Source organism: Hippoglossus hippoglossus, chromosome 17 (assembly GCF_009819705.1).
Source record: "Hippoglossus hippoglossus isolate fHipHip1 chromosome 17, fHipHip1.pri, whole genome shotgun sequence".
Lineage (NCBI taxonomy): Eukaryota > Metazoa > Chordata > Actinopteri > Pleuronectiformes > Pleuronectidae > Hippoglossus > Hippoglossus hippoglossus.
The window spans coordinates 3,144,626-3,158,809 of record NC_047167.1 but is presented as its reverse complement, the minus strand read 5'-3'; the positions used below and the strand labels follow the sequence as shown (position 1 = coordinate 3,158,809).

The window sequence follows — 14,184 nt, the reverse complement described above, 5'->3', positions numbered from 1 at the left end:
ATCGTTCCGTCAATTAAACCCTGATGTCCTGACTGTGCGTGTCATGTTACGTCACGTGTTGTATGAAGCAGGGGAATGTGTGCACATGGTGTTTAAACATGGGATATTAAGTCATAATTATGAGATACTTAGTCATTATAATGAGATACAGGATTATTATTTTCTTCATCACAGTGGCGGAGATCGGCCTCCATACATATCGGATGAATCACACGGTTTTCTGTGGTAAGTAAAATACGGTATTTTATTTATGTGTTAGTAGTGATTAGCAGGTATCAGTGTCTCTGTACCTGGCATCTCCTAAAGCTCTTTATTCACAGTATTGGTGTTGATGTGTTGTAACGTGTTTCAGTGAAAACTAAACTTGTCTGCTACATTCAGTTTTTACATCTTTAATATTAGGCAGACTTTACTGAATCTGTCATTTGTGTGTTAAATAAGTAGACATGCAGAATAATGTATTTGTTTGTCAAATATAAATAAATTATAGGAAGTGTAACTTTACTACAATAGACAGTCACATAGAGAACCTGAGGCTGATGTCCACCACCTATTTCCTAAGCTGAAGTGAAGTGATTATGATCTGATGAACTTTGAAGTAATAAACTTTTTATTTTTACCATGTAAAAGTCTGTGAAGGAGTTAACCTGGCACGTGTATGACTTTACATATCTGTGTATTTGTGTTGATTTTTCCTCTTGGTGACTCAGACATGTCCAGGGCCCCAGCTGTGGCCACATCGTGGATCATGATCTGTGGATCGCGTATCAGAGTTCGTAATGGTGGATCCAGTATAGCGGATTCTGTATCGTGCTGGCTGACCGTGATAATAATGGCGGATCCTGTATCGTGTTGGCATCTGATAGTGGTGGTGGACCACGATCGAGGTGGCAGCTGATGGTGGATCCTAATGGCGGCAGTGGACAATGACTGTGGACTATAGTGGCATCCAATCTTGATGGTGGATCATGATCGTGGTGGCTGCTGACCATAGACTATGATTGCAGCAGGACTGCCTGATATATAGTATTTCTCCTCAGATACTCGACCATTACTGACAATAATCCGTCAATTCATTGACCTTCAGTTATGCTTCAAAATGTTTACCCTTATCAATGCTGCTAAAACCTTTATCTTGATGATGTTCTCCTTTACACTTGACATCTGTTGCACTTCTGTCCGTCCTGGGAGAGGGATCCCTCACATGTGGCTCTCTCTGAGGTTTCTACGTTCTTTTTACCCTGTTGAAGGTTTTTTTTGTAGTTTTTCCTTACTCTTGTTGAGGGTTAAGGGCAGAGGATGTCACACCTTGTTAAAGCCCTATGAGACAAACTGTGATTTGGGAATATGGGCTATACAAATAAAATTTGATTGATTGATTGAGACAGCCTGCACCTGTGGATGTCCAACCTTGATTCAACATTAGAAAACATGAATATCCTTGAACTCAAGTCAGTGAAAATATGAGTATTAATCATTCTGACTGGTTCACGTCAGTTTATATTGGCCACAGTCATACAAAATACTGTCATTTGAAGAATATAATCTGTTTTTAAAATCTCTGCCTGTCAGGACAGTCCAGAACAAATCTTTGTGTGATCTTTGTGTTGGATCCATCAGTTCTTCTCTCAGCCTGGATCTGAATCAAACTACACCATCAGGTGGAAGGAGCTAGAATTTTCTGTGTTGGAGCCATTTGTGAAATATATGTTAAATAGTTATACATTTATTTTTCAACATGCCTGAATCATTAAGACTATGCACTTTCACATTTACATTGTAGTTTGGGGCTTGACTGGGACCATTATGGACTTCAGTCCCAATTGGCTGATGGTTACTGTTCTGTCTGTGCTTGTTTAGTTTTTTAAGCTAGGGAGCGGAGAGCACACTCGTCATGGACAAGGCTCATATTCCCCACCACGGTCTTTGAGTAGATTATTAAACACATTCTGTTTGTGTACTCTATAACTAGAAGCAAGTTTCAGTAAAGCTACGCTAACATTGTGATTTATGTGAATTTAAAAATAAATCAGAAAGAACTAATAAATGCTAAGGACATGTTAACTGACTGATATTTAAAAGAGAGCTGATGTTTACGGGACCTCTGTGAAATATTGATATGCCCCTACAAACAAACACACACACACAATTATATATTGAGCAATTGACATAAATGTTCCTGAAATAATTCTCCACACGTGTAACATTGCAGATGAATTTACTCAGTAACAGAAACAGAGCAGTTTTGTGATATTATTTTTGGGATATTTACAGACAAAACTTTCACATGTCATACCAGACATTAAGAAACTTCAGGCTAAAGTGCCCTTGAAAATTAGCTGTACAAAACGTCCCTTTTTTTAAAACTAGAATTTACAGATTGTATTTAATTGCTTTCTTTTTCTCATTTGTGTGTAGGTGTTAGTTTAATCATCTTCTCGTATGTGGGACTGGTTTGATCGGCAGTGAGGAGAGTTTGACATTTCTACATGATTTCTACACTTTCACAGGCTGTTTGAGGGGTAAAGACCTGCTCTTATATCTGCATGTTCAGCGGTCGGATCTCGTCCACTCTGTTGCGGTGCAGCTGGAAGGCGGGGGTGACCCAGCGGCCACATGAACACTGATCCCCACACCAGTTGAAAGAGCCCATCTTAGAGCTACACTTAGGACACAGCAGCTACACACATAAAAACACACACATGGACAGAGAGAAGAGAAACCACAAACGGTCAGTACAGATCACAAAACCAACTGGGACATGTGGATCTGTGGATCTATGCCTCAAAGGACATTTTAGTAAGTTCTTCAGGGTTAAGACTTGGTTTTAGGATTGTGTGTGTGTGTGTGTGTGTGTGTGTGTGTGTGTGTGTGTGTGTGTGTGTGTGTGTGTGTGTGTGTGTGTGTTAGTGTGAGATAGTACCTGTCCATCCATCACCCCAATTAAAGCTTGTTCCATCCACTGCACTGGTTCAATGAAGTAAGATGTACACTGGACGTCTCCTAGACAACACATTTTATTTCGTTATTACAACTTCCCCATGTGACACCATTAAGTGAAAAACTGACTTACATTGATTTACAATATAATTTTCAAATATTATTGTCATATTTAGTCATATTTGGTCATTAATGTAAACTATCTCAGTCCTAGCTGCATATCAGAAACAACTTCCGTCCATATCAACATGCACATCACATGACGATCAATGCACACTGGTCTTGTGTATGTGGGGGTCAACAGAACGCAGAGGGTTGCTTAGATGCAGAAGATACTATGAACACTGAAAAGTAAGTGTGGTATATTCAGCTAACATAGATTGTTAATGACATGTTCATGATTAGGGGGCCCCTCGTTAATGACATGTTCATGGTTAGGGGGCCCCTCGTTTCCTGACTCTCAGATGAATCTAATTATTATTCGATATGATACTCGTTAAGTTCTCTTTGACCTGGAGAAACTCTCTTTGACCTGTTAGATAGAGGGATTTCCATCTTTAAGTAGGAAGCATGTTTTGTATTAGAGGCCCCTATGTATGACGTCATTTTATCTTATTTCCTGGGCGGAAACAACTTCCCTATATGAAGGCTTGTCCGGCACCGGCGAGGTAGACTTCTTCATTGGCCGAGAACGTCTCCGGGTATACCTAGGTACCTGTCCTGACCTGTAACTTCTGTGTAATAAACCTTATTATACAAACAAGAACGGTGTCCGCGGAGATTCCTTCATCATCATCTTCAACATCACTGCTGCTTAAATATACGACATAAGCAACCCTTGTAATGAGTTATACATGTTGCATTCACTGCTGGAGGTTGACACTGTTCGTTTCCTTCTAGAGGAGGGTGACGTGATGCGGCCGTGATGAATCAGGGAAGGATACATCATAATTCATCTGATGAAAGTGTCTTGCAACTCTAGTAGTGGTTAACATAGCCATGAGCTACTGCCAAATTCAGTAGACTTCCCACAGCTCCCTCTCCAGATTTGTTTGCACGTTGACTAATCAGCACGATTTGAAGAAAACCTAAACATATACAAATTCTCAGGTAAGTCCTGGAGTTATCATGAGTGTGTTTTTTTCTTCTATTTCTAAGTGGAGTCATGGATGTTTATTTGCAAATTGAAATCTTAACATGGAAACTCACACTGAACACAAAAATGTGTGCATCGTGTCTGTGTGTTCAGATATGACATCACAGCCACTGCTGCTGCTGATTGGTTTTCAGACAACCTCCGTGCTCCTGTCCCTTTCACCTCATGCTGTCTGTCTACCTCTGAGTGTATCACCAGGTATTATCTTACCAGTGAGGTTACTGAACCTCTTGTGAGCAAAGGCTGTCGCTCCTTCTCCTACTGGGTGACTGAGAATACTGGAGCCACGGAACAGAGTTCGTCTGCAGAGGAGAGAGCTGGAGTCAGGCTGTGCATTTCCCAAAATGTTCAATTATTCCTTTAAACATGCTGCAGTGGTTTCCATTCATCATCTAGACTGTGGCAGCTCAAAACATGTTAATTTGTACCACCACAGTTTCATAATGAATCTCTTTTTTTTTACATTTCTCATAATGACATTAAGAAATCTTGCTGGTGCTGTCATGAAATCGCGAGTTATGATCAATAACGTTTTAACCGTCCATGCAGACAGTCAGACGACCTCATAGTTTCAGCTGCAGTTGTGGCATAAATGAAGTTCTCGCTCTCTCTCTCACCCGAGAACTTCTCTTTCACTCTGAATCTGTTGCGCATGAGAGTGATCTGAAGCAGCTTATTTGTAAAATAATACAATTCTTTGCAGATGGAAAGGTTGTCCCTTATTGTCACCATCATAATTCAGGAAGAAAATGACAAATACAGTAAAGTTTCTTATTTAAGGTCTTTAAATATTCCTACACAACATGAATCACCTTCATTATAAAACCTCCCCACATTCAGCCACTGTATAAACTTTTGCACTTGTCACCTGCATTTCCTGCAGCGATAGGACACTTCAGAGGAGCTGGAGTGGGCAGGGTCCACGGCAAACAGCTCCCTGGGAACTTGCTGCAACTCTACACACACACACACACACACACACACACACACACACACACACACACACACACACACACACACACACACACACACACACACACACACACACACACACACACACACACACACACACACACACACAATCAATAATCAAATAATGATGAAAGAAAACTGTCTGTAATGTGTGCGTTTACCAGGGAACTTCTCAGTGATCTTGCTCAGTCTGTATTGTTTGTACAGAGGACTGGAGGCGTCCACTTCACACTTCATGGCCTCATAAAGATACAACTGCTCCTCAAAACCACTGTTGACCCTGAAATACATCAGCAGCTGTCAATGTCCCCATCTGCCTCTCATAATAATGACATGTCCAACCATTCTGTCAATTCTCTCATAAAACCTCACTTCACCCAAGTTATTTGATCACTTAAAGGCTGAAAGTGAAAAAACCCACAACAGAAAAACTTTCAGGCCACATCAACACCATTACGTTCTAATACGATCTCTGTCAAGACGAAAGTTTTAGCCCGTGTAGATAGGAAGAAACAGTTACAGAATACAAAATACTACAAATAAAGAACACCAATGGGGAAAAGTAACATCAGTGATTTAAGCTAATTAATGAGAAAGCGCTGACACACAGAAACACACACTTACTGTACATCCTGTTTGACACTCTTCAGTTTGTGATAAGCCTCTATGAAGCCCAGCTGGTGTCTCTTCATTAGATAAGCAGTCACAATGGTGGCACTTCGACTTCGACCAGCCTGACTGAGACACACACACACAGTCAAATGCCTTGTTGGTTTTTTGTTTACCGTACAGCAGGGGTTTCAAAGTTTGAGGCTGTGAGCCTCCCCTCACACAAACTTTGGAAAAAGGTACCTCCTCACCCCACAATAGTTTACATGCCTAGTTTCGCTTAATTTCTGGCTGGATAGAGAAACAAATATTGTTTGCTTGACAAAACTTGGGACTTCACATAATATGAGAAAGCTTTTGTCTGAGGTTTTTTTAAATAAATGTCTAACTCTGAGAAAGTGGGGGAAACAGTAAAATTTCCCAAAGCTACTGTATTTCTGAACTATTTCTTTAACGAGATCACACACATTCAGGCAGTTCTATGTCATCTCCTTTTGATAACTAGCAATAAATAATGTATTATTTCACTTCCATTCACTGAGCATCACCAGAAACTGTTTGAAAACCTCTGCCATGCAGCATGGATTTCATATTTATCAAACTAATTCATAACTGTATATGAAAGTGACTGCTTTTATTTTTGATATTTTAAGTACATTTTTCTGACAATACTTCTGACAAGTACATTTTAAATGCAGGACTTTTCCTTATAATGGAGTATTTTAATTCAATTCCCTAAAACCTTTGTGGTGTGGACATATTTTATGGATATTTGGTAACATACGTCTCCACAAAAACTCTGGCTAGAAATAGATCAAGGAATACAAAAGACATTATTGAGGAAAAACCAACAGAGCCAAACTTTAGCTCTTCCCGTTGACCTCTGACCCTTACCAGTGAACAATGACAGTCCCACCTCCAACCACAGCCTCCTGAATGAACAGGTAGCAGTCGTCCAGGTGACTCAGGAGGTCAGAGGTCACCTCATCTAAAATGTTGACCCACTTCATGCGGAAGGCACCATCAGCGGGAAGCTGAGGGGTGGGGTCGACAGAGTCCACAGACAGTACATGAGTGACAGCGGCATCAGCCAGTGCCTGCCTGTCATTGAGATCGGCCGCGGTGCCAATGTACAGACCGGGGTCCACCAGGATCATGACTGCAAAGAGAGACACAGAGAGCTCACATCTGTCTGTTCTTACCAGGAGCAAACACGATGATTTGTTATAAATCACATCCCTCATGATTGTGTTTTCATAAATGTGACCACAAACATCTCCTATGTATCTAAAAGGCTGGATACAACAAACCTGAGAGGAAAGATGGTCTAGTTTTCTTCCTACGCGTCTGTTTTTGATTCATTGTGTGATTGTGTTTCAACTTTGTTAAAGATTTTTCCTTCTAAAATGTTTGAGTTAAAGATTGAAAGAGAAAAATCCCAATTATCCCTTTTTTTCTGTCAGTACAGGGGAATTTAAAAACACTGAAAATATTATCAGTGTTCCCTTGATTTTGAATTGATAACTGATGTTATTGTATATATATATATATATGTTTTCATTCTTCTTCTCTCTCTTTCTAGTTATAAAGCACATTTCATACACAGAGGTAAATACAGTGTGCTGAACAGGGACATTTTAAACAACACAGAGACTAAAAATAATAGAATAAAAGAAGCAAAGAGGTAAAAAGAAATCAAACGGATAGCAATAATACTAATATTAGCTAAACTTGAGTTAGCACTGCTACTGAACACACTGCTGCTTGTCCATGAGGGTAACGCTAGTTAGTTCACCTCGTTAGCGTAGGTTAGCCTCCGTCTCGGTTGTTTTAGCTCTTCCTGTGAAACTTATTCTATTTACTAATTTAAAAGAAACTGTTAACTAGGCATATACAGTTACATTAAAAAATAAAGTAGACGTCTATCACTGTTGCACTTGGTTCGTCTTGTAAAAAGTCCGACCGGAAACAAAACCGTGCGGACGTCGTTCCATCCTTATATAACAGTTTCCCTCATTACCAGTTTTACAGCATATTGTGGAGCTTAATGGTATTTTCTGCTTCTGCAAATATTGAAATCACATTCTATAACAGTTGACATGCTAATAGATGGCGCTCCAGTCTGTGAATAATAAGATGAGTCCCTGTAATATTTAGATATCAGATACAGAGCTGCTGCGGCATAAATGAATGGAGAGTTGTTGTACAGGGTGAATATATATATATATATATATATATATATATACACACAGATGTATATTCTTTTACAACTGCAACTATGTGTAACTATGCATTTCTAGCTTTTATAGTTAAAATGTTTCCTTCTGATGGGAATGGGATTTTTTTAGTGCCATTTTGAATTTGCATCAAGATCTATTAATTATTCTCTAAGAAATAGACAAAAATGTTGAAATATACCTAATTAACCTGAAATTCTAGTAGAAAACACTTGAAAAACAAGCTTCAGCTCTAAAGCTACTGGGTTAAAGTTGATAAGTTGCAATTTTTGCTTGTACATTTAGTTTTTTTGTGTGCATGTGCATTTTTTTGTAACCAAACACCATCTACACCATTTAATCACCATCCAGCTGCCAAAATACTCTGAACATTGTCATCAACAGCGCCATCGTAACTTTACAACAGAGAAGGAACCAACTGTTTACCTCCATTTCAATAAATCCAAGACCTTAACATAGGCTGTTGTGAGATAATATTAATTGCTTCATCTCTGAGTGGTCATACTGTTTTGGCTCATTAGTGCAAGAAGTAACTTCTACTGGAAAATAAACATTTATAAAAGTTTTCTTGCCTGTTGTGTTGTGGGTAAAACACACAAAAGACACTCTCCATCAATTAATTAAAAAATTAAAAATATATTTTAGTCTATAAAATAGCAAAAAATCTTCATCACAATTTCCCATTACCCAAGCCAACATCTTAAAGATGTGTTTCGGTCTAGCAACCAAGAGAATCAATTAACAAGAATATAAAACTGATAAAAGCAGCAAATCCTCACATTCTTTCATGACTTCAATGACTTGAACCAGTATCACTGCTACTCAATATTCAACTTTATTATTTAAACAAGTGTATTAACAGCCCTGATAGAACAAATGGAGGAAGTAACATCAGAAGACAAAAGCTGCATTAAGGAATACACATAAAAACAAAAATATCAAAACACAATTAAAAATTCTGGATTTCACTAACAATATGACCTCATATCAGAGAGAGGATCATATACACACATGAAGAAAGCTGTCATGTCTCTGATTACTAGAGTGTTTGCTGATTCTGATAGGACACAACATTTATTAATGTAGCAAATGATTTAAGATAAACAAAAAATTATAAATCTGGGAATTAGGCCACTTTTCATTTCCTCATTGGATGAGATTACTGAGGCTGCTGACATCATCATTAGGCAATGCCTCCTCTGCCCATGGCTCCTCCCCTTCCTCCACGAGAGTAAGTCCCTGCAAAGAAACAGAAGCAAACAGTTAATAAATGGAGAAGAGCAATTTAAATCCACATTATTTCTACTCATGATATTATTCCTACAATGTCTATAATGCTGCTTTCTGCTTATTGCACTACAATAAACAACGTCATCACATTCTGAGTGACTACAGACTACTCTAGATGCTTAAGTGTCGAATCAGTGATCATCAAGCTTTTCAGAGATGTTTGAAGTCCAGTCGTCCAGGACCGTTTGTGTGTCTTACCTCTGCGGCTGAGGAACATCCTGGCTTCCCCCCTCCCTCCTCTGGTTCCTCTGCCTGACAGGCTGCTGATCAGGGATTGGCTGCTCATCATACGCCGCTGAGTAACACTGCTGGTGTCTACGAACAAAGCTGGACATGAGAGATGAGACTGGATATGACACAAGCATGACCAAGACAAACTGTGAAAACATAGAAAAAGATTTTCAATCTAAAAGCAGGAAAAGTGTGAGGGCATCAGAAAGGTGCAGACATTTATTGTGAGATCCCTGCATATGGAAAGACTTCCTGAAGAAACCTAGAAGGATGATGGAGGTCTAAGATCATATCAACATAATAGTTGGCTACTTTTTGTGTTATATAATAACCTGGATAACAGTAATGTTTTACAACTTCCTGAAGTTTTATGGGTATGATTGATTGAGAAATTATCCAGATTAACTGATGATGAAAAGGATCATTAGTTATGGCCCCTTATCAGTCAAGTCCATTTGACACTAAATGAAAAGGGTAGAGTTTGAAAAAGGCAACACAGTCCTGTGACCATGGCCACTGAAGTTTATTACACTGGCAGGAAAAGATTGATTTATAAAGTTATTCAAGTGGTTGGTTTTAAATTTAGAGGCACGAAACTGAAGAATTTACCGGGGTCTTGGCTGGTAGATGGCAGTGATGCATCATCACTCTGCTGCCCTGTTGACTCCATGTCTGTCTGGCTTTCCAAAGACGACTCAATACCAGGTCTACAGACAACAAACAAACAGGATTAGATGAGATCTTCTCCTGAAAAATAATCTTCGTCTGGAATCAAACGTTCAGAATTCAGTTTGACAGCACCAAATATTGAACCTTTAATCCACCTGACCATGAGGATAATTAATGCATTTGTCACTTACTTTCACAAAAAACAATCTCCTAATCAGTGATCGCACACCTCTTTGTTACATTGTTGTTTCTTTAATCTTAAAATCACAGATTTATTTTTCAGATAAATTCTATGATGTCAGTCTCAATGGTTTAATAAGGACATCTCTAGCCTGACCGCTCATAAGTTGCTCACCCCTCTGCTTCTTGCTCCACGAACACCTCATCTATATCATCTGCAGCGGAAGCCATCCCCGTGGAGGCTGTGACCATGGGAACAGACTGTGAGGCCATGTTGTCACCACTGTCTGAAGGCAGCGACTCGGTGAAGACTGTCACTGAGAGTCAGGGAACATGATGTAGCATCTATATTTGAAACTGATACTGTAATATTGTAAAGAGTGTGTGTGTGTGTGTGTGTGTGTGTGTGTGTGTGTGTGTGTGTGTGTGTGTGTGTGTGTGTGTATGTGTGTGTGTGTGTGTGTGTGTGTGTCTGTCTTACCTGGTGCAGCCACTTGTAAAGGCGTGGTAGGGACACTCCTTCCTCCTCCATCTTCATCATGAGCAGCCAGGAACAGAGGAGACTCATACATACCCAAACCTATAACACAGCAGTGTTAAGAAATTGAAAAATTAAAACAAAAGTGTAGATCAAGTGGTTTTGTGGTTGTGTGTGTGTGTGTGTGTGTGTGTGTGTGTGTGTGTGTGTGTGTGTGTGTGTGTACCTCCTTGAGAGGCCAGTTGTCCCAGGTCAGAGTGTGACGCTGATGTTTGAGGCAGCAGGTCTTCCGGAGGACCAAATCTAAACCTGGTAGAGAGACCTGCTACCTGAGGAGAACTGAGGAGATGGAGAGAAGACAGAGAGGGGGGGGGGGAGAGACACAAAGCTCTGATGAAGCTTCCATTCAGAATTCATCGTAGCCCAGTTTTTTTTCATAAAGGGGTTAAATAGTGTGCGTTTAGTGCACAGTGAGGCTGAAAACATCAAACAACCAGGGAAGGTTTTCACTGGGATTTTAATCCTACTACTCATATCTAAGTGAAATGTTGATAAATCAATTTATGAATGGTAAATGTGCTTGCATATTCTCTGCATGGGTATTCTCCAGGTACTTCAACTTCCTCCTACAGTCCAAAGACATACACCTAAGGTTAACTGGAGACTCTAAAATATCAGCTGGGATTGGCTCGAGCCCCCCGTGACCCTTACAGAGTAAATAGTATAAATAATGGCAAGATGGATGGATAAATGGAACATATTTTTTAAACAATGAGGTACAGTAAATCTGTTCAGCAATATATTAACTTTACAATATGTGGTGAAATACCACAAGCTGTTCTGGGGGCTGTGGCTCAGAAGGTAGAGTGAGGACTGAACAGAAGTTCGGCGGTTCGATCCCAGTCTCCCCCATTCTGTGTGTCCTTGGGCAAGATACTGAACCCCAAATTAACCCTGGTAGCTGTGGCAGCAGTGTGGGAGTAATGTGATAGAGAAAGTGCTGCACAATGTGTGTGTGAATGGGTGAAATGCGCTTTTAGTGGTCATCAAGACTAGAAAAGCGCTATATCAATACAGACCATTTTATTATTTACCATTGTCAAATATACACACAACAGAAATCCTGAAATGATCATATTTTCTGTTCATTATTTTCACAATTTTCCTCCCCCACCCAAAAAAATAAAAAAATATGCAAGAACCTGATTTGGAAAAATTGTTTCGTCTTGGTTTTTTTCTTATTCTTTGGACTGCTGAATTATTTTGTGTAAATATTGTGAACAAAACATTTGGATGTATGAACAAATAAAAGCTAGATGGGTTTCACTTTGCTCTTTTTGAAAATGCAGGGATTCTAGGATTTAAAATCAGTAAAAACATATAATGCAGGTTGTTAAATTCCTGCTGAGTAAACCATTGTAAACATTCTCATCTGACATTGTAGGTCTTGAGCAATCATTAGATTTATGGATGTTATGTATTTCACTGTGTGGTCTGACTGAATAATCTCACACTGTGTGGATCTTACTGTATAGCCTCAGCAAAGCCATCAGTGCGGTGTGGGACCACCAGAGTGGGAGTACTGGGAACCATTCTGTCGTCGTCATCAAAGAAATGTTGCTGCAACAATATAAACACAAAGTCTCAGCTTCAATATTTACCTGGTACAACAACGTAATAAAAAGAGATAAACATAATAAATCAAATTTCATTAAATTCCTGAGTATATACTAGATTTCTTACTGTACTGCCGATTCCAGGGGTGAGTTGAAGTCCACGTCCTACTGATGTTCTACGGAGCTGAGAGGACTGTCTCTGATGAATGAAGACACAACATCATAGTTAAATTTTCTACAATATTTTAAAGAAGTATTTTTTCAGAGCAATGACCCAGATTCCATGTTTTTATTTGTTTCCTTTTTTGATGTAAAAAAAATCCAAAAGTTTATTACTTACAAGAGTCGTTAGAGGGGAAAACATCTGTTATGGGACTTATGATTCTTGCTCAAGAATGACTTAATTCGTGATCTTGATTAAATATAGTTTTTTGGCCTGACACACACACACTTTTAGCCTCTGCCTCTCACTCTATCTCAGCCCAAACAAACTCACAAAGAATAATGCAACAAATGCTCTCTCCCTGCAGTCCAGATAGAATGATTTACAATCACAGTGTAAAGCCACAATTTGTGTGGCTTTTACTTGGTGAAGGAGGACACGCAACAAACCTCTCTAAAATCACCATCCCCTTTCTGTTCATGTTGAGTTTCACATCTTTATGTTATGAGTTCCATTTTTAGCAAAGCTTTCCAATTATGCTTGTGTTACTGAAGAATGGGCATTTTCATGCACATGGGACAGCAGTGGTAATGAATTATTTGAGATTATTAATCATTCCATAATTGCGACAGGATAAGTCTTGATCTAAAGCTGATTGATGTGCTGTCCTCTGTAAAGCAGAGATTCCACCTTCAGACAAATCATGGAATGATGCAGTTGTCTTCAGGATAAACCCTTATGTCTTTCAAAGGTGTGTTTTTTTTTAGTCCACTGCCACTAAACCCCCTCCCTGTTGTCCTCATACATTAACACGTGTTTTCACTTTCACCATCCGCTGCCATATTTTGCTGTTATTAACTCTAATGATCACAGTGTGTGTTCAATATATTGAAACTCATATATGTGTCATTACTTCAAACACTGAGGGACACTTAAATTTGAGAGAAAAATATATTTTGTTAAGTGAGTGTCACCCAAAAATAATATGAAATCGAGAACATACAATTTTGAAAGTTTTTTATGCATCACCTCAAGGGTTCAGTACTAAAGTGTAAAGGTTACACTTACATATTTAAGTGTAACCTTTACAAAAGTTGGTACAGTCACAGTTAATCTCAATGGTTTAAGTGTCAAACTTCTGGTTATATGAAGGATCTGTTCTTGGTCCTCTCTGTTTTCGATATATACATGTTACTACTGGGTCATGTGAGCTTCACTCACAGCCGTTGCAAACATAAGGTCCTGGATGTCCTGGATATCTTGAACAATGATAAAACCAAAGTTTTGATGTTTGGACAAAAAACCCAGTGATGATGTAATTGAGTCCTTAGCAACACAGGGTCTGCACTCAACCCTGAGGCCACGAGTAGTCTTCAGTTTTAAAATCTCTTAGTCGCCTTGCCCCCTCTGACCTTCTAAACCAGTACACACCTGCTTGTACTCTCAGATCTGCAGATCAGCTGTTGGTCTTGGTTCCCACGTTAACGCATGAAACAGACTGGAATAACCTTCCACTGAGAATAAGACAAGCTACCTCAGTGTCCTCCTATAAAGACTCATTTTTATAAAATGGATTTTATCTTTGTGTATCTAATTTTTCTGTTTTTCTGTTTGTTAAGTACTTTGGTATTAATATTATTATT

General features: G+C 39.1%; 2 protein-coding genes across 3 annotated transcripts in view; both read right to left on the bottom strand.

Moving 5' to 3' along the window:
- Positions 1-2,075: 2,075 nt before the first annotated feature.
- On the bottom strand, positions 2,076-7,647 carry dusp12 (dual specificity phosphatase 12). The gene is made up of 8 exons (XM_034613021.1): positions 7,473-7,647; positions 6,572-6,836; positions 5,693-5,806; positions 5,230-5,348; positions 4,965-5,052; positions 4,307-4,398; positions 2,924-3,003; positions 2,076-2,680 (listed from the first exon to the last, which is right to left on the bottom strand). Exons 2-8 carry the CDS (start codon positions 6,832-6,834, stop codon positions 2,537-2,539), a joined length of 900 nt encoding a protein of 299 aa, XP_034468912.1. The 5' UTR covers positions 6,835-6,836; positions 7,473-7,647; the 3' UTR covers positions 2,076-2,536.
- A 1,079-nt stretch (positions 7,648-8,726) lies between these two features.
- The window catches only part of LOC117777905 (nucleoprotein TPR-like), a 30,065-nt gene continuing 24,607 nt past the window's right edge, over positions 8,727-14,184 (bottom strand). For both annotated transcript variants that reach the window (XM_034613000.1, XM_034613001.1), the window contains exons 48-55: positions 12,506-12,577; positions 12,291-12,382; positions 10,989-11,101; positions 10,766-10,864; positions 10,460-10,601; positions 10,045-10,142; positions 9,403-9,519; positions 8,727-9,153 (exon numbers count right to left, since the gene is read on the bottom strand). In XM_034613000.1, coding sequence (XP_034468891.1) covers positions 9,098-9,153; positions 9,403-9,519; positions 10,045-10,142; positions 10,460-10,601; positions 10,766-10,864; positions 10,989-11,101; positions 12,291-12,382; positions 12,506-12,577 — 789 coding nt within the window. In that variant the 3' untranslated portion in view covers positions 8,727-9,097. The remainder of the gene's footprint in view (positions 9,154-9,402; positions 9,520-10,044; positions 10,143-10,459; positions 10,602-10,765; positions 10,865-10,988; positions 11,102-12,290; positions 12,383-12,505; positions 12,578-14,184) is intronic.

Coding starts and splice junctions, on each gene's coding strand:
- dusp12 (XM_034613021.1), bottom strand. CDS start 6,834: ATGATCCTGGTGGACCCCGGTCTGTACATTGGCACCGCGGCCGATCTC. Junction 4,399..4,964: donor TATCGCTGCAGGAAATGCAG/GTGACAAGTGCA, acceptor TCTCCTCTGCAG/ACGAACTCTGTTCCGTGGCT. Junction 2,681..2,923: donor TTGGGGTGATGGATGGACAG/GTACTATCTCAC, acceptor TTATGTGTGTAG/CTGCTGTGTCCTAAGTGTAG.